This window comes from Dendrobates tinctorius, unplaced genomic scaffold (genome assembly GCF_039654945.1).
Source record: "Dendrobates tinctorius isolate UK_male_01 unplaced genomic scaffold, ASM3965494v1 ptg000030l, whole genome shotgun sequence".
NCBI lineage: Eukaryota > Metazoa > Chordata > Amphibia > Anura > Dendrobatidae > Dendrobates > Dendrobates tinctorius.
The window spans coordinates 18,335,019-18,351,743 of record NW_027361698.1 but is presented as its reverse complement, the minus strand read 5'-3'; the positions used below and the strand labels follow the sequence as shown (position 1 = coordinate 18,351,743).

Sequence of the window (16,725 nt, the reverse complement as noted above, 5' to 3'; positions counted from 1 at the left end):
TACTTCAAAGTATCGTATCGGATGGTATCGGCCGATCTTTAAAAAAAGTATCGGTATCGCCGATTCCGATACCGGAAGTCCCATTCAAGTCTATGGGACTTCCGGTATCGGAATAAGAAAAACCCTTTCCTGCCCTTGTACAGCCTCTCTGGGGTCTGTACGGGCCTTTCGGGGGGCTGTGCCGGCCTGCCAGGGGGTCTGTGCAGGCTCCGGTGGTCTGTGCCGGCCTGCCGGGGGGCTGTGCCGGCCTGCCGGTGGTCTGTGCAGGCTCCGGGGGGCTGTGCCGGCCTGCCGGGGGGCTGTGCCGGCCTGCCGGGGGGCTGTGCCGGCCTGCCGGGGGGCTGTGCAGGCTCGTCGGTGGTCTGTGCAGGCTTCGGGGGTCTGTGCAGGCATCGTCCGATGGGACTACAAGTCCCATCGGGCGATGCCTGCTACCATGACAGTGATTGACACATTAGCCAATGATGGGACAGTAGTAGTCCCATCATCCGGCTAATGTAAAAAAAAAAAAAAAAAATTACATGCTACATACATACAACATGCATACTACATACATGCTACATTCATACTACATACATGCTACATTCATACTACATGCAACATACATACTACATATATACTACATACATACTGCATGCTACATACATACTACATGCTACATACATACCACATATATACTACATGCATGCTACATACATACCACATACATACTACATGCATGCTACATGCTACATACATAACACATATATACTACATGCATGCTACATACATACTACATGCATGCTACATACATACTACATACTACATATATACTACATGCATGCTACATACATACTACATGATACATACATACTACATACATACTACATGCTACATACATACTACATATATACTACATGCATGCTACATACATACCACATATATACTACATGCATGCTACATACATACCACATACATACTACATGCATGCTACATGCATGCTACATGCTACATACATAACACATATATACTACATGCATGCTACATACATACTACATGCATGCTACATACATACTACATACTACATATATACTACATGCATGCTACATACATACTACATGATACATACATACTACATACATACTACATGCATGCTACATACATACCACATATATACTACATGCATGCTACATGCATGCTACATACATAACACATATATACTACATGCATGCTACATGCATGCTACATACATAACACATATATACTACATGCATGCTACATACATACTACATGCATGCTACATACATACTACATACTACATATATACTACATGCATGCTACATACATACTACATGATACATACATACTACATACATACTACATGCTACATACATACCACATATATACTACATGCATGCTACATACATACCACATATATACTACATGCATGCTACATACATACCACATACATACTACATGCATGCTACATGCATGCTACATGCTACATACATAACACATATATACTACATGCATGCTACATACATACTACATGCATGCTACATACATACTACATACTACATATATACTACATGCATGCTACATACATACTACATGATACATACATACTACATGCTACATACATACTACATATATACTACATGCATGCTACATACATACCACATATATACTACATGCATGCTACATACATACCACATACATACTACATGCATGCTACATGCATGCTACATGCTACATACATAACACATATATACTACATGCATGCTACATACATACTACATGCATGCTACATACATACTACATGCATGCTACATACATACTACATGATACATACATACTACATATATGCTACATACATACTACATATATACTACATGCATGCTACATACATACTGCATGCTACATACATACTACATATATACTACATGCATGCTACATACATACTACATGCATGCTACATACATACTACATGCATGCTACATACATACTACATGCATGCTACATACATACTACATATATACTACATGCATGCTACATACATACTACATGCATGCTACATACATACTACATATATACTACATGCATGCTACATACATACTACATATATACTACATGCATGCTACATACATACTACATGCTACATACATACTACATATATACTACATGCATGCTACATACATACCACATACATACTACATGCATGCTACATACATACTACATGCATGCTACATACATACTACATGCATGCTACATACATACTACATGCATGCTACATACATACTACATGCATGCTACATACATACTACATGCATGCTACATACATACTACATGCATGCTACATACATACTACATGCATGCTACATACATACTACATGCATGCTACATACATACTACATGCATGCTACATACATACTACATGCATGCTACATACATACTACATATATACTACATGCATGCTACATACATACTGCATGCTACATACATACTACATACATACTACATGCTACATACATACCACATATATACTACATACAATACATTCATACAATACATACATAGACATACAGTACATATAACATAGAGTAACATACTTACCAATACTTGTCACATTGTTCCCCGAAGCCAGTGTCTTTTCCGGAATAAATATTAACGTAACAAACCACAAAAATACTCACCCACGATCCGAAGCAGTCCACGAGTGTGTCCCACGACGATCTTGGGTAGAGAACTGCAGCATCAGATGATGCTGCCGTTCTCTACGGGCTGCAGGAATCCAATGACGGAAGGTAGGTATCCTTCCGCACTGTATTCCTCCGCCACTTAAAAAAAAAAAAGTCCCTAGTCTCACTTTATGCCATTGCTGTGTGGGAAATTCCCATGCAGCAATGGCATAAAGTAAGACTAGGGACTTTTTTTTTTTTTAAGTGGCGGAGGAATACAGTGCGGAAGGATACCTACCTTCCGTCATTGGATTCCTGCAGCCCGTAGAGAACGGCAGCATCATCTGATGCTGCAGTTCTCTACCCAAGATCGTCGTGGGACACACTCGTGGACTGCTTCGGATCGTGGGTGAGTATTTTTGTGGTTTGTTATGTTAATATTTATTCAGGAAAAGACACTGGCTTCGGGGAACAATGTGACAAGTATTGGTAAGTATGTTACTCTATGTTATATGTACTGTATGTCTATGTATGTATTGTATGAATGTATTGTATGTATGTAGTATATATGTGGTATGTATGTAGCATGTAGTATGTATGTAGTATGTATGTAGCATGCATGTATTATGTAGCATGTATGTAGTATGTATGTGGTATGTATGTAGCATGCATGTAGTATGTATGTAGCATGCATGTAGTATGTATGTAGCATGCATGTAGTATGTATGTAGCATGCATGTAGTATGTATGTAGCATGCATGTAGCATGCATGTAGTATATATGTAGTATGTATGTGGTATGTATGTAGCATGTAGTATGTATGTAGCATGTAGTATGTATGTAGCATGCATGTAGTATGTATGTAGCATGCATGTAGTATGTATGTAGCATGCATGTAGTATGTATGTAGCATGCATGTAGTATGTATGTAGCATGCATGTAGTATGTATGTAGCATGCATGTAGTATGTATGTAGCATGCATGTAGTATGTATGTAGCATGCATGTAGTATGTATGTAGCATGCATGTAGTATGTATGTAGCATGCATGTAGTATGTATGTAGCATGCATGTAGTATGTATGTAGCATGCATGTAGCATGCATGTAGTATGTATGTAGTATGTATGTGGTATGTATGTAGCATGTAGTATGTATGTAGCATGCATGTAGTATGTATGTAGCATGCATGTAGCATGCATGTAGTATGTATGTAGCATGCAGTATGTATGTAGCATGTATGTAGTATGTATGTAGTATATATGTAGTATGTATGTAGTATATAGCATGCATGTAGTATGTATGTAGTATTTTTTTTTTTTTTTTTTAACATTTAACACATTAGCCGGATGATGGGACTACTACTGTCCCATCATTGGCTAATGTGTCAATCACTGTCATGGTAGCAGGCATCGCCCGATGGGACTTGTAGTCCCATCGGACGATGCTTGCACAGACCCCCGGACATCAGCACAGCCCCCCGGCAGGCCGGCACAGCCCCCCGGCAGGCCGGCACAGCCCCCCGGCAGGCCGGTACAGACCCCCACAGGGTGCACAGACCACCGGCAGGCCGGCACAGCCCCCCGGCAGGCCGGTACAGACCCCGGGCAGGCCACACAGCCCCCCCGGCAGGCCGGCACAGCCCCCGGGCAGGCCACACAGCCCCCCCGGCAGGCCGGCACAGCCCCCCGGCAGGCCCGAAATGACGGCGCATCATGATGCGCACACACCGCGCATCATGATGACGTCAATCTGTCAATCAACTTGGAACTTCCGATTCCGAATTCCGATATTGAAAAAATATCGGAAGTCGGTATCGGAATTCCGATACAGCAAGTATCGGCCGATACCCGATACTTGCGGTATCGGAATGCTCAACACTAGTCAGAGCACATCACGTGTCAAGATTATGCATGGGGAATTCTCTGTAGGTATTAATGTATCTTCTGATTGCACAAATCAGGCATGAATATAATGAGTTCCCAGAGGCCATGCCAATGGGAAACGTTCTGCAAATGACTGTAAACACAGCGGGTAAATGGAGAATTCCGGCCACACTGACTTACGGAATCATCAGCCCCAGCGATGCCACAGTATTTCCTACACATTCACATGATCTAACACTAAACATGCTGGTAGAAATAGACTGTGGGAGAACCTGCTCTGTGCCAGACACTTCTACTATACTGTACAGCCGAGATCTTGGGCGAGGGATTCCCTGTACTGGAGACATCATTGTGTGCTCAGAGCTGAAAGCCAGGAGACGTCTTGGCTCCATCTGCTAGCTGATATTACACACACACTGTCAGTGCTGATAACCCCACACATAACTGGAACCGTTTCCTGCTCCGATACCAACAGATAACTTGTCAGTGGTGCTTTATATATCCATACGCCATGTTACTGGCCATTCATATGAAAGCAAAGTCATTTATGCAGAATATTAGTCATACAGAATATAGAAGATGCAATAGACCTTGTATAACAGATGCACCTTCCTGAGGAGACATAGACATAGAGTAGACCAACGATGGTGAATTCACACAGACTTGTAATGTATGTACTATAGAAACATTAATATATTGCTGTAGTAGCCATCGTTGTATAGAAAAGTCAGGGCTCCCAAGTAGCGTTGTTGGTATTTGCATCACAAGTTGATGATTTTTAGGCACCTATAATTTTTAGGCACCCGTAAAGAAGTTGTGAAGGATGGCAATGCAACGAGTCAGCCCAAGCAAACATAGACCCATTGATGAGAAACTTTCTTTAAAACAATAAAATATACTGCATTCATTTGCAAACATCACTATAAAGAAGGATAAAAGAAAATAGGCTAAAAGACAGCACAGTCTCTGCACAACTCAGATAGGGAAAAGGCGGTCTCCCCATTTCGGATTGGTCACTCAGCGCTCAGCCAATATCCGGTTCTTGTACTCCTCTCCTGGTGCTATACTGTCTCCATAAGATCTGCATGTCTGATAATCCAACTCTAAGGGCTCGCTCACACTGGTGTATATCATGGCCAAGTGCTCGCAGGTGTTTTATTGGATGGCACTCGGCCCAATGTTATACTATAGGGCAGTGCAGATCTGCAATTTTTTTCTCATGCCAATTCAGCATGACAAAGAAAAATCTCAAAATGTGCTGCGAATGATCCCAGAAACACACGCATCCAAACAAGTCTATGGGTGCGTGCAAAATATCTGACTGCACTCGGATGTCATCCAAGTGCAGTCCAACATCTGCGGACTCAGACAGAGAAATTAAGTTCTCAGTCTTCTCCACACCTGTGCTGCAATAGAATCAGATCACACTAAGATGACACTTGGATCAAACTCTGACACTAGCATAATCGGCCCGATTGTCTTGCATGAGAGAATATACGGCCATTCTAACAACAGCATAAGGCCGGGGTTAGACTTGCAAGAAACTCGCACGTCAATACCCGGCACTCAGATTGGAGAGTTCAGCTGCATGTATTTCTATGCAGCTGAACGCTCCAGTCCCGAGTGTGGGCGGCAGTGCTGGGTATTGACATGCGAGACTCGTGCGAGTTTCTCGCAAGTCTGACCCCGGCCTTAGTTCTAGTCTCTTCTTTGACCCAGAAGAGCCTTAAATACTCAAATCGAGGTTGCAATTTAACTTCTTCATTCACATGTTCTATTCTTCCAAACACCTCCTAATCAGACCTGACTGTCAAGGGGTCCTTCTCCAATACCACACAATCAACAGAGCGAGGGAAGTGTGAACAATCCCAAGAGTTTTATTATAGGCATAACTAAAAGGTCAATAAACAATCCACCACTCTGAGGATACAATAGTCCAGAACACGAATGCAGTTCAATAACAGGATGAATGTCCAAGGAGATGAGAGTCCAATAATCCAGCAGAGGATAAAATGGGTACATATGCTTCCCCTTCTCTCTGACGTGCTGTCTTCACACGATCATCACCACACAGGGTCTGACTTGAACAACTCCTGTCCTCCCCAGCCCCCTCCTTATGTCCAGGGGTAGTCAGACAGGTTGGGGCGGTTTTCAGACCTGACAAAGGTGCCTTAGGGATTAAGGCACTACAGGGGGTTGATCAAGAGGCATAGATACAGTCAGGCTGCAGACAGTAAGTGAGCTAATTCAATTATAAGACTTTTGGAAGGTAATTGAGAGACTCGACAATATGGGAATACACGCAATGATACAGGGCAACAAGAGAACACTATGGAAATCCATAAAATATAAATATACACAAAATGATACCCACATAATATATCACACTGACCTATAGTTATAGCCCTCCCCTCAAGTCTCACAACCAAGGCAGTAAAAGTGATTCAACAAGGCATCCCTCACTCTACAAGGAGAGATATAATCATTTTTACCTGCAATCGTAGCACCCAAGGTTGATATCCTCAGTACCATTTTTGGGGAAGGGGAGAGGGCACAGCTTCTAAAACGGGAAGAAACCATTTCTGCAGAGAGTCTCTTAAAAACTTTTCTGTTGTATTAGAGTATCTCTCAAGACAATGTCATCAAAGAAATAATCTGGTTGTACAGGTTGTAATGAAAATGACACCCATCTTGTAATATCCGGTGTGCCCTCGCTGAGAATTTGAGATCTGAAGCCTCATGCAATTCACCCTGGAAATGTATAAGGGGCGTTACTTAATGGACAGTACATTCATTGTCTCTAATGCACTTCCAGAAAAATCTGGATTTGGCGGCAAAGCTCAATTTCTCATTAATGGCAAGTTGGATTACTACAAGACATGTTGTTTTAGGACCTATACAACTATAAAACTAGTTTGATGAGTAAAACTGTCTTGGCATGTTCCCAATGGTATACCCTCCTACAAGCAACCTAACCACAGGAGGTCTCATCCATACCTTACTTCAGTGGTCCCCAATCTTTCTGACGTTGAGAGCCACATTCAGCTTAGACAGAGGGTTGCGAGCCACATTCAGCTCAGAGAGAGAAGCGAGCCACATTCTGCTCCTGCCCCCTTCAAAGTAGTGTCAACCAAAGCCCCCATTACAGGTATAATGATAACCAAAGCTTTTCCACAGAAATCACTCCGAAGCAGTACACTGAGATCCAGGGGTTCCCACAATACCCCCATTCAGTTTTCTCCCATCAAGGACTCCCAACACACTGTCACATCCAGCTTTGAGCACCTCCTCTAACAGGTAGTACCATCCTCCAGCGTACCATACCTAAATCTCTAGACCCCTAAGACTAGTAAAACGCATCCAGATCTGCTCTTCTGTGCAGGGCTACTCAGAAATTCACCATTTTGAAATGTGCTCTTCATACCTGTTTGCTTTGCTAGATCTGGACCTAATGCACCAAGCTGGCAGACAGTTGCGAGCCACAATTCATGGGACCGCGAACCACATGTTGCTCCCGAGCTACGGGTTGGGGACCCCTGCCTTACATACTTAAAAATAAGAGCTAAATATTTGTGATATTGATGAAATGCATGAAGAAGCATCAGCACTAATGTTCACCTTAATTTATATAACTGGGAAATAGGTTTATGTTGATTGTGTTCAAAGAGGACTTTTCACCAAATTTTTCATATTGAACTGGACAGTGTGTAATATTGGTTGCAGAGCAGAATAAAAATATTTTTTTTTCCATTTCAACTCTATGATACGTAGATATTAGCAATGAAAATATTTGCCACCTGGTGAGTTAACACTCACTTGGACTTAAAAAAAAAACAAAAAACTGTGGGCGTGTTCTTCTTCTCCCTGTATGATGCTGACCAATCATAAGCAGGCAGAAATACACTAGAAAAAGAACATGCCCTATAATAGCTCAGAGCATAACATGGCAGCTGCACTCTTGGTGCTTCACACAATTGGGTCCCATTCTTATATACAATGTTCTCACGTAGGAGAAAAACAGACCGATTATTTTGATCAGAGTCCGTTCAGAGTCTGGTCCGAGTGCTATCGGTTTTTTTTGTATGTGGGGGAAAAAAAGGTTTCTCCACCTTCTCCATTCTGACAGCATGAAGTCATCTGTGTGCGGTACCATTTATTTCACAGATCCACAGACTTGAATTGCAGACTTTGATCCAATGCTTGGATCAAAATCTTATATATCCCCAAAATTTTCCATGGCCTACTCGGTCCAACGAAAAAAAATTGCACATGTGCACGACCTCAAAGAATGTCATAGGTATGTGTGGTTACTGTGAAAACCACAGATAGAACTCGTAAGAGAAAATCAAATGTCTGAACGAGGCCTAAGGCTGTGTGCACACGCTGCGGATTCCGCTGCGTTTCCGCAGCGGTTTTGGCCGCTGCGGACACGCAGCAGTTTTAGCTGCGGTGTACAGTACCATTCATTTGAATGGGAAAAAAAAAAACCGCTGTGCCGACGCTGCGGAAAAAACCGCGCGGATTTGCTGCGGTTTTGAATCCGCAGAAAGAATTGCATGTCAATTCTTTCTGCGGAAACCGCTGCGGGTTTCTATCTCCACCATTGTGGAGATAGTGAATCCGCAGGACCAAACCGCAGGCAAAACCGCAGATAATCCGCAGGTCTTTGGACCTGCGGATTATCTGCGGTTTTTGCAAAATCCCTGCAGATTAATCCACAGCGGATTCCGCAGCGTGTGCACGTACCCTTAGGCTGTATGAAGGGGGCTGGCTAAGCTATTGAATGATGGTATCTGAAGCATCTTCATCTTGAAAAACTTGTCAGATTTGACAGTCTGCAAAAGACGACATGTGAACATATCTTTAGAAAATTCTATTTCAACGTAGCCTAAGGAGTTTTTTTTTTTTTTTTAGAACAGGCTCACTCCAAAATCCTCTTTTTAAAAAAAAAAAAAAAAACCTTAAAAACTGCTTGGAAAAGACCCCACTACAGAATCCCATCTAATGTTTCAGTTTCACACATGTGGCATGTTCTATTGCATGCTGTACTGCAGAGGTATTCTCACCAAAAGCATTGATCCGTGTGAGGATATAGTGCCATACAGAGGCACCATATGGCAGCACACGGATTGCCAGAGGGTCTTCATAACAGTAGGGACTTTAGCTTTCCTTCCATTTGTACGAGGCTCCGTTCGCACTTCAGTGTCATCAGGGTTCTATTATTTTTTTTTTAGAGTACATTCAAGAAAGAAAAATGATGGCTCCGCCAAACAGATTCCAATAGATATGTGACAGCCATTAGAGACCCTGGAGGAGCAGAAGACATGGCAGCAGTGTGAACAGGGCTAGTGCCGGAGGCCAGTATGGGTGCCGCTCTCTGATGTCTTACAGGGTGTAGCGTAGCATCAGAACACAGCATTGTAGTACAATTCCATATCCTGACTGGGTTTTCCACATTTAATAGAGTTTTCATGAGCGGCAGCGCCTCTCCTCTCAGTACATGGATCCTGGATCTATAGACACTGCAGGTTGTCTGTATCAAGGTTACATATACTGACAGCCCCTCATAAAGGGTGTGACATATGGATCCCCTCTGTAATATAGCAGGTTAGGCTATTCTCCACTGTTATTAGCTGGATTCTCATAAATACATGGCACAGGAGCATTGTTCATGTAGACCTGCGTGTATATGTCATGTACAGGGGAGATACTGGCATGTTTGTGACACGAGTCAGTGTCCGAAAGGACATGGTATAGAACAGTGCATACATGAGATGGAGAGGTCAGCTGTAGGTGTACAGTGCGGCTACATTTAATGTCTATACTGATGGGATACAGTATATCTATAGGTTTGTATGGATGCACATAGAGAATGACTGGAAATGAGGGATACCCAGATATACTGTAATCGTATAGAAGTATGTGTGGACGCCTTAACAGATGAGATATAGGAGATGCTCTGCCTGCATGTACAGATGAGATACAATTCTTGTACCACAGATGAGATACATGATATGTCCATGCATAGTACGCTTAGGTGCACAGTAGGAATAGGTGAAGTCAGAGGCACTTACTTCCCGAGCTCCTCGAAGAGTTGATACTCGTCAGTAAACCTGGTGCAGGTGGTAGAAGCCATACTGCCGCCTCCTCCTCTTCCCCCCGATGTCCTCTTCGGGTGGTGCAGGGTCGGGGTGCTGGGAGACGCGCAGCAGCGCACAAACACACACGAGAAACGACAGCGGCGGAAGCGACGAGGGCGCAAGACCGCTCTGAACCTGCCAGGACCACCGCGGCTACCAGGGTCGTTCTCCTCCTTGACCCCCTCTCCTCCGCCACCTCTCCACCTCTGGACCCGCAGCACGGTCACCGCCCTCCGTTCCTTATCACTTGTGCAATGGAGTTAGTGTCACTTGTGTTTGGGAGACACCTAAATATCGGCAGGAGCTCCTGACACCAAACACACCTGCTGGGGCAAGTAGCCGGGGCGACCAACTTCTACCAGAGCAAGTCACCCCAGAGAGCTGCAAGCCTGATGGCTCATAGGAGACGCAGATAATCCCACAACAGCTACCTGTGCTTACCGCCCTGCTGCTACTAATGAGAACCCAGGAAGAGCGTCTCAGGGTTATGTTATGTAGGTTAGATGTGCTCAGTGTTATGAGCCTCCCAGCTCGGCTCTGAGAGAGGATGACAGCGCCCTCTAGTGGCCAAACAGCAACACATGCTGGCATAGGGGGATGGGGAGAATTACAATCACTCTACCCAGTGCCTGTGACTGATCACAGGAAGCACTGCCCTGCTCACTAGTTTCATGATTCTCCTGATCATGCTGCTGAGTACAGGGACAGTCATACACATATTAGTAGCAGATCATGGGTACACAGCGCTGCGAAAATCTGCCCTGGGTCCTTATATTTCAGCACATCTGTCACAGGGTCCAGGACTAAGCTTTTGTTTGAAGTTGTTTTGTATCCTGATTTTCTAAATATCTGTAATATATATCATTAATTATTATTATTATTTATTGTTATAGCGCCATTTATTCCATGGCGCTTTACATGTGAGGGGGGTATACATAAAAACAAGTACAATAGTCTTAAACAATACAAGTCATAACTGGTACAGGAGGAGAGAGGACCCTGCCCGCGAGGGCTCACAATCTACAAGGGATGGGTGATAATACAGTAGGCGGGGGTAGAGCTGGTCGTGCAGCGGTTTGGTCGATCGGTGGTTACTGCAGGTTATAGGCTTGTCGGAAGAGGTGGGTCTTCAGGCTCTTTTTGAAGGTTTCGATGGTAGGTGAGAGTCTGATATGATGTGGTAGAGAGTTCCAGAGTAGGGGTGATGCGCGAGAGAAATCTTGTATGCGATTGTGGGAAGAGGAGATAAGAGGGGAGTAGAGAAGGAGATCTTGTGAGGATCGGAGGTTTCGTGCAGGTAAGTACTGGGAGACGAGGTCACAGATGTATGGAGGAGACAAGTTGTGGATGGCTTTGTATGTCATGGTTAGGGTTTTGTAATGGAGTCTCTGGGCAATTGGGAGCCAGTGAAGGGATTGACAGAGGGGAGAAGCTGGGGAATAGCGGGGGGACAGGTGGATTAGTCGGGCAGCAGAGTTTAGAATAGATTGGAGGGGTGCGAGAGTGTTTGAGGGGAGGCCACAGAGCATGAGGTTGCAGTAGTCAAGGCGAGAGATGATGAGGGCATGGACTAGGGTTTTTGCAGATTCTTGGGTGAGGAATGAACGGATGCGTGAAATATTTTTGAGTTGAAGTCGGCAGGAAGTGGAAAGGGTTTGGATATGTGGTTTGAGGGAGAGATCAGCGTCAAGGATTACTCCGAGGCAGCGAGCTTGTGGGACTGGGGAGAGTGGGCAGTCATTTACTGTAATTGATAGGTTCGTAGGGGGGGTCACGTGGGATGGGGGAAAGATGATGAATTCTGTTTTGTCCATGTTGAGTTTCAGATATCTAGTGGAGAAGAAGGATGAAATAGTGGACAGACATTGAGGGATTCTGGTTAGTAGGGAGGTGATATCTGGTCCAGAGATGTAGATCTGTGTGTCATCAGCATAAAGATGATACTGAAAGCCATGAGATTCTATGAGCTGTCCCAGGCCAAAGGTGTAAATAGAGAACAGCAGGGGCCCAAGGACTGAACCTTGTGGGACTCCGACAGATAGGGGGCGAGGTGAGGAGGTGGTGTGTGAGTGGGAGACGCTGAATGTCCGGTCTGTTAGGTATGATGAGATCCAGGAGAGGGCTAAGTCTGTGATGCCGAGGGATGAGAGGGTCTGTAATAATAGGGAATGGTCCACTGTGTCAAAGGCAGCCGACAGGTCCAGGAGGAGGAGGACAGAGTAGTGTCGCTTGCTCTTGGCAGTTAAGAGGTCATTGGTGACCTTAGTAAGGGCAGTTTCAGTGGAGTGGTGTGACCGGAAGCCAGATTGTAAGCGGTCGAAGAGGGAGCAAGAAGAGAGATGGGAGGACAGTTCAAGGTAGACGTGTTGTTCCAGTAGCTTGGAGGCGTATGGGAGAAGTGATATAGGGCGATAGCTAGATACAGAGGATGGGTCAAGAGAGGGCTTTTTGAGGATAGGTGTGATGGAGGCATGTTTAAAGCTTGAGGGGAAAACACCAGTTGTTAGTGATAGGTTGAAGAGATGGGTTAGGGTTGGGATGAAGACTGTGGTGAGGTTTGGGATGAAGTGGGATGGGATCGGGTCGAGTGCACAGGTGGTGAGATGTGATCTTGAGAGTAGAGTGGAGAGTCGATCTTCTGTAATGGTGGAGAAGTTGGTTTTGAAGGTGGAGGGCTGGGAAGTCGGGAGGAAGGGCTCTGGGGGTTGTTGACCAAAACTGTCCCTGATGTTATCAATTTTCTGCTTGAAAAATGAGGCAAAGTCTTCAGCTGAGATGAGTGGGGAGGGAGGAGGTGCTGGGGGGCGGAGGAGAGAATTGAAGGTGTTGAATAACTGTTTAGGGTTGTGAGACAGGGAGGATATGAGAGATGAGAAGTAGGTTTGTTTAGCTGTGGCGAGTGTGGTCTTGAAAGTAGTGAGGGACTGTTTGAATGCGATGAAGTGCTCGTTGGAGTGGGATCTTTTCCATCTGCGCTCAGCAGCCCTGGAAGCTCGCCTCAGCTCTTTGGTCAGGCTGGTGTGCCAGGGCTGTCTGTTGATTTTGCGAGTTTTGGTATGTGTAAGTGGGGCAGCGGATTCCAAAGCTACAGCTATTGTGGTGTTATATAGAGCGGCAGCGTCATCCGCATTGTGTAAGGAACTTATATCTGTAAGAGGGAGGAGGGATTCAGAGAATGAGTGTAGGTCAAGGTGTTTAAGATTCCTGCGAGGGTGTGAAAGTTTGTGGGGTGGGGATTGTAGACATGGAGTGAAGAGGGAAGAGAATGTGAGCAGGTTGTGGTCAGAGAGAGGAAGAGGTGAGTTAGAGAGGTTAGATAGGGAGCAGAGGCGGGTGAAGATGAGGTCCAGTGTGTGGCCATCTTTGTGGGTGGCTGTAGAAGACCATTGAGTGAGGCCGAAGGAGGAAGTGAGAGATAGAAGTTTAGTGGCAGCTGAGAGGGAAGTGTCAATGGGGATGTTGAAGTCGCCCATGATGATAGTAGGGATGTCCGCGGAAAGGAAATGAAGTAACCAGGTGGTGAAGTGGTCAAAGAAGGTGGTGGCTGGCCCTGGGGGGCGGTAGATGACAGCCAGTTGGAGGTTGGAGGGGGAGTAGATGCGCACAGAGTGCACCTCAAAGGAAGGGAGGGTAACAGAGGGTGGCAGTGGGATTGGGGTGAAGGAGCAGGTATCTGACAGGAGAAAACCAACTCCTCCACCATGTTTGCTGCTGGGGCGGGGGGTGTGAGAAAGGTGGAAGCCGCCATACGAAAGTGCAGCAGGAGAGGCTGTGTCAGAAGGGGTGAGCCAGGTTTCGGTGATGGCGAGGAAGGAGAGTTTGGTAGTAACAAAAAGATCATGGATGTAGGAAAGCTTGTTGCAGACAGAGCGAGCGTTCCACAGAGCTCCTGTTAGTGGGACTGGGGAAGCGGGGGCTGGGTGAATGGGTATAAGGTTGGAGAGGTTACGGAAGGTTGTGATAGAGTGTGGATGGGAGGTAGAAATGACTGTGGGAATGTGGTGAGGAGGACCAGGATTTGGAGAGATATCACCAGCAGTGAGAAGGAGCAGAGAAAGTGTTAGCAGGTGGGAGCAGGAGAGGGCATGAGGGGGCTGTCTGTGTTTGGAGACAGAGGACTGTATGTTAAGGAACAGTTTTGAGGCGGAGGTGAGGTGGATGGGGAGGATTGAAGAAGAGATGAACAGTTCCTTACTAGGAGTAGGGATTAGGGGAATTAGCAGAAAGTGAAGGATTATTGGGGTGAAAGTGAAAACAAACAGAAACATTGTTTACAGTGACTGTGTCCAGTTACCTTCAGTTCCCTTCTGGTTCAATTCTGGTTTTAATTCTTAAATTAATCTTCACACTTCTAGCACACACTTATAGGAATCACACTGCATACTGAAGTCTATGCAGACTTGTGCTCTGCAATATATGTACAACTAAGTGCAGTCAGGTGTGAAGCAGAGAGGAGTGGTCTCTGCTCATCTTGGTCAGACAATTAAGAGTGGACCAGATGTATATGATCAAGCCAGAGTAAACAAGGTCATAAATAACACTGGGGTAAGCTGGGGTTAGCTGAAAGGCATACCATGTGAATGCTAGGTGCAGAGGCAAGTCTATGTGCAAAGCTGGGTGATGCACTGTGTGTCCTTCATAGACAGACAGCAGGAGAGCAGGAGAGCTGGGTGGATGGACATACCATGTGAATGCTAGGTGCAGAGGCAAGTCTATGTGCAAAGCTGGGTGATGCACTGTGTGTCCTTCATAGACAGACAGCAGGAGAGCAGGGTGGATGGACATACCATGTGAATGCTAGGTGCAGAGGCAAGTCTATGTGCAAAGCTGGGTGATGCACTGTGTGTTAATCAAATCCTAACCGATCCGTTGTCCTCACACTACTGGTCATGTGCACTCGTATGTACAGATGTGACACGAGATACACTGCCTGTACATACATATAGGATACATGAGATCCACTGCCTGTACGTACAAATGACATACACAAGATCCACTGCCTGTACGTACAGATGACATACACGAGATACACTGCCTGTACGTACAGATAGGATACACAAGATCCACTGCCTGTACGTACAGATGACATACACGAGATACACTGCCTGTACGTACAGATGACATACACGAGATACACTGCCTGTACGTACAGATAGGATACACAAGATCCACTGCCTGTACGTACAGATGACATACAAGAGATACACTGCCTGTACGTACAGATAGGATACACAAGATCCACTGCCTGTACGTACAGATGACATACACGAGATACACTGCCTGTACGTACAGATGACATACACGAGATACACTGCCTGTACGTACAGATAGGATACACAAGATCCACTGCCTGTACGTACAGATGACATACACGAGATACACTGCCTGTACGTACAGATGACATACACGAGATACACTGCCTGTACGTACAGATGACATACACGAGATACACTGCCTGTACATACATATAGGATACACGAGATACACTGCCTGTACATACAGATAGGATACATAAGATACACTGCCTGTACGTACAGATGACATACACAAGATCCACTGCCTGTACGTACAGATGACATACACGAGATACACTGCCTGTACGTACAGATAGGATACATGAGATACACTGCCTGTACGTACAAATGACATACACAAGATCCACTGCCTGTACGTACAGATGACATACACGAGATACACTGCCTGTACGTACAGATAGGATACACGAGATACACTGCCTGTACGTACAGATAGGATACACGAGATACACTGCCTGTACGTACAGATAGGATACACGAGATACACTGCCTGTACGTACAGATAGGATACACGAGATACACTGCCTGTACGTACAGATAGGATACACGAGATACACTGCCTGTACGTACAGATAGGATACACGAGATACACTGCCTGTACGTACAGATGACATACACAAGATACACTGACCGTACGTACAGATAGGATACAAGAGATACACTGCCTGTACGTACAGATAGGATACAAGAGATACACTGCCTGTACGTACAGATGACATACACGAGATAC

General features: G+C 45.0%; 1 protein-coding gene across 18 annotated transcripts in view; it reads right to left on the bottom strand.

Moving 5' to 3' along the window:
* The window catches only part of CAMK2D (calcium/calmodulin dependent protein kinase II delta), a 288,504-nt gene extending 277,265 nt beyond the window's left edge, over positions 1 to 11,239 (bottom strand). For 4 of the 18 annotated variants that reach the window (XM_073571892.1, XM_073571888.1, XM_073571893.1 and 1 more), the window contains exon 1: positions 10,615 to 11,231. In XM_073571892.1, coding sequence (XP_073427993.1) covers positions 10,615 to 10,676 — 62 coding nt within the window. In that variant the 5' untranslated portion in view covers positions 10,677 to 11,231. Of the gene's footprint in view, positions 1 to 10,614 lie in introns of all 18 variants that reach the window. The other 14 variants (XM_073571885.1, XM_073571890.1, XM_073571887.1 and 11 more) reach the window with 8 other exon arrangements.
* Between the last annotated feature and the right edge of the window lie 5,486 nt (positions 11,240 to 16,725).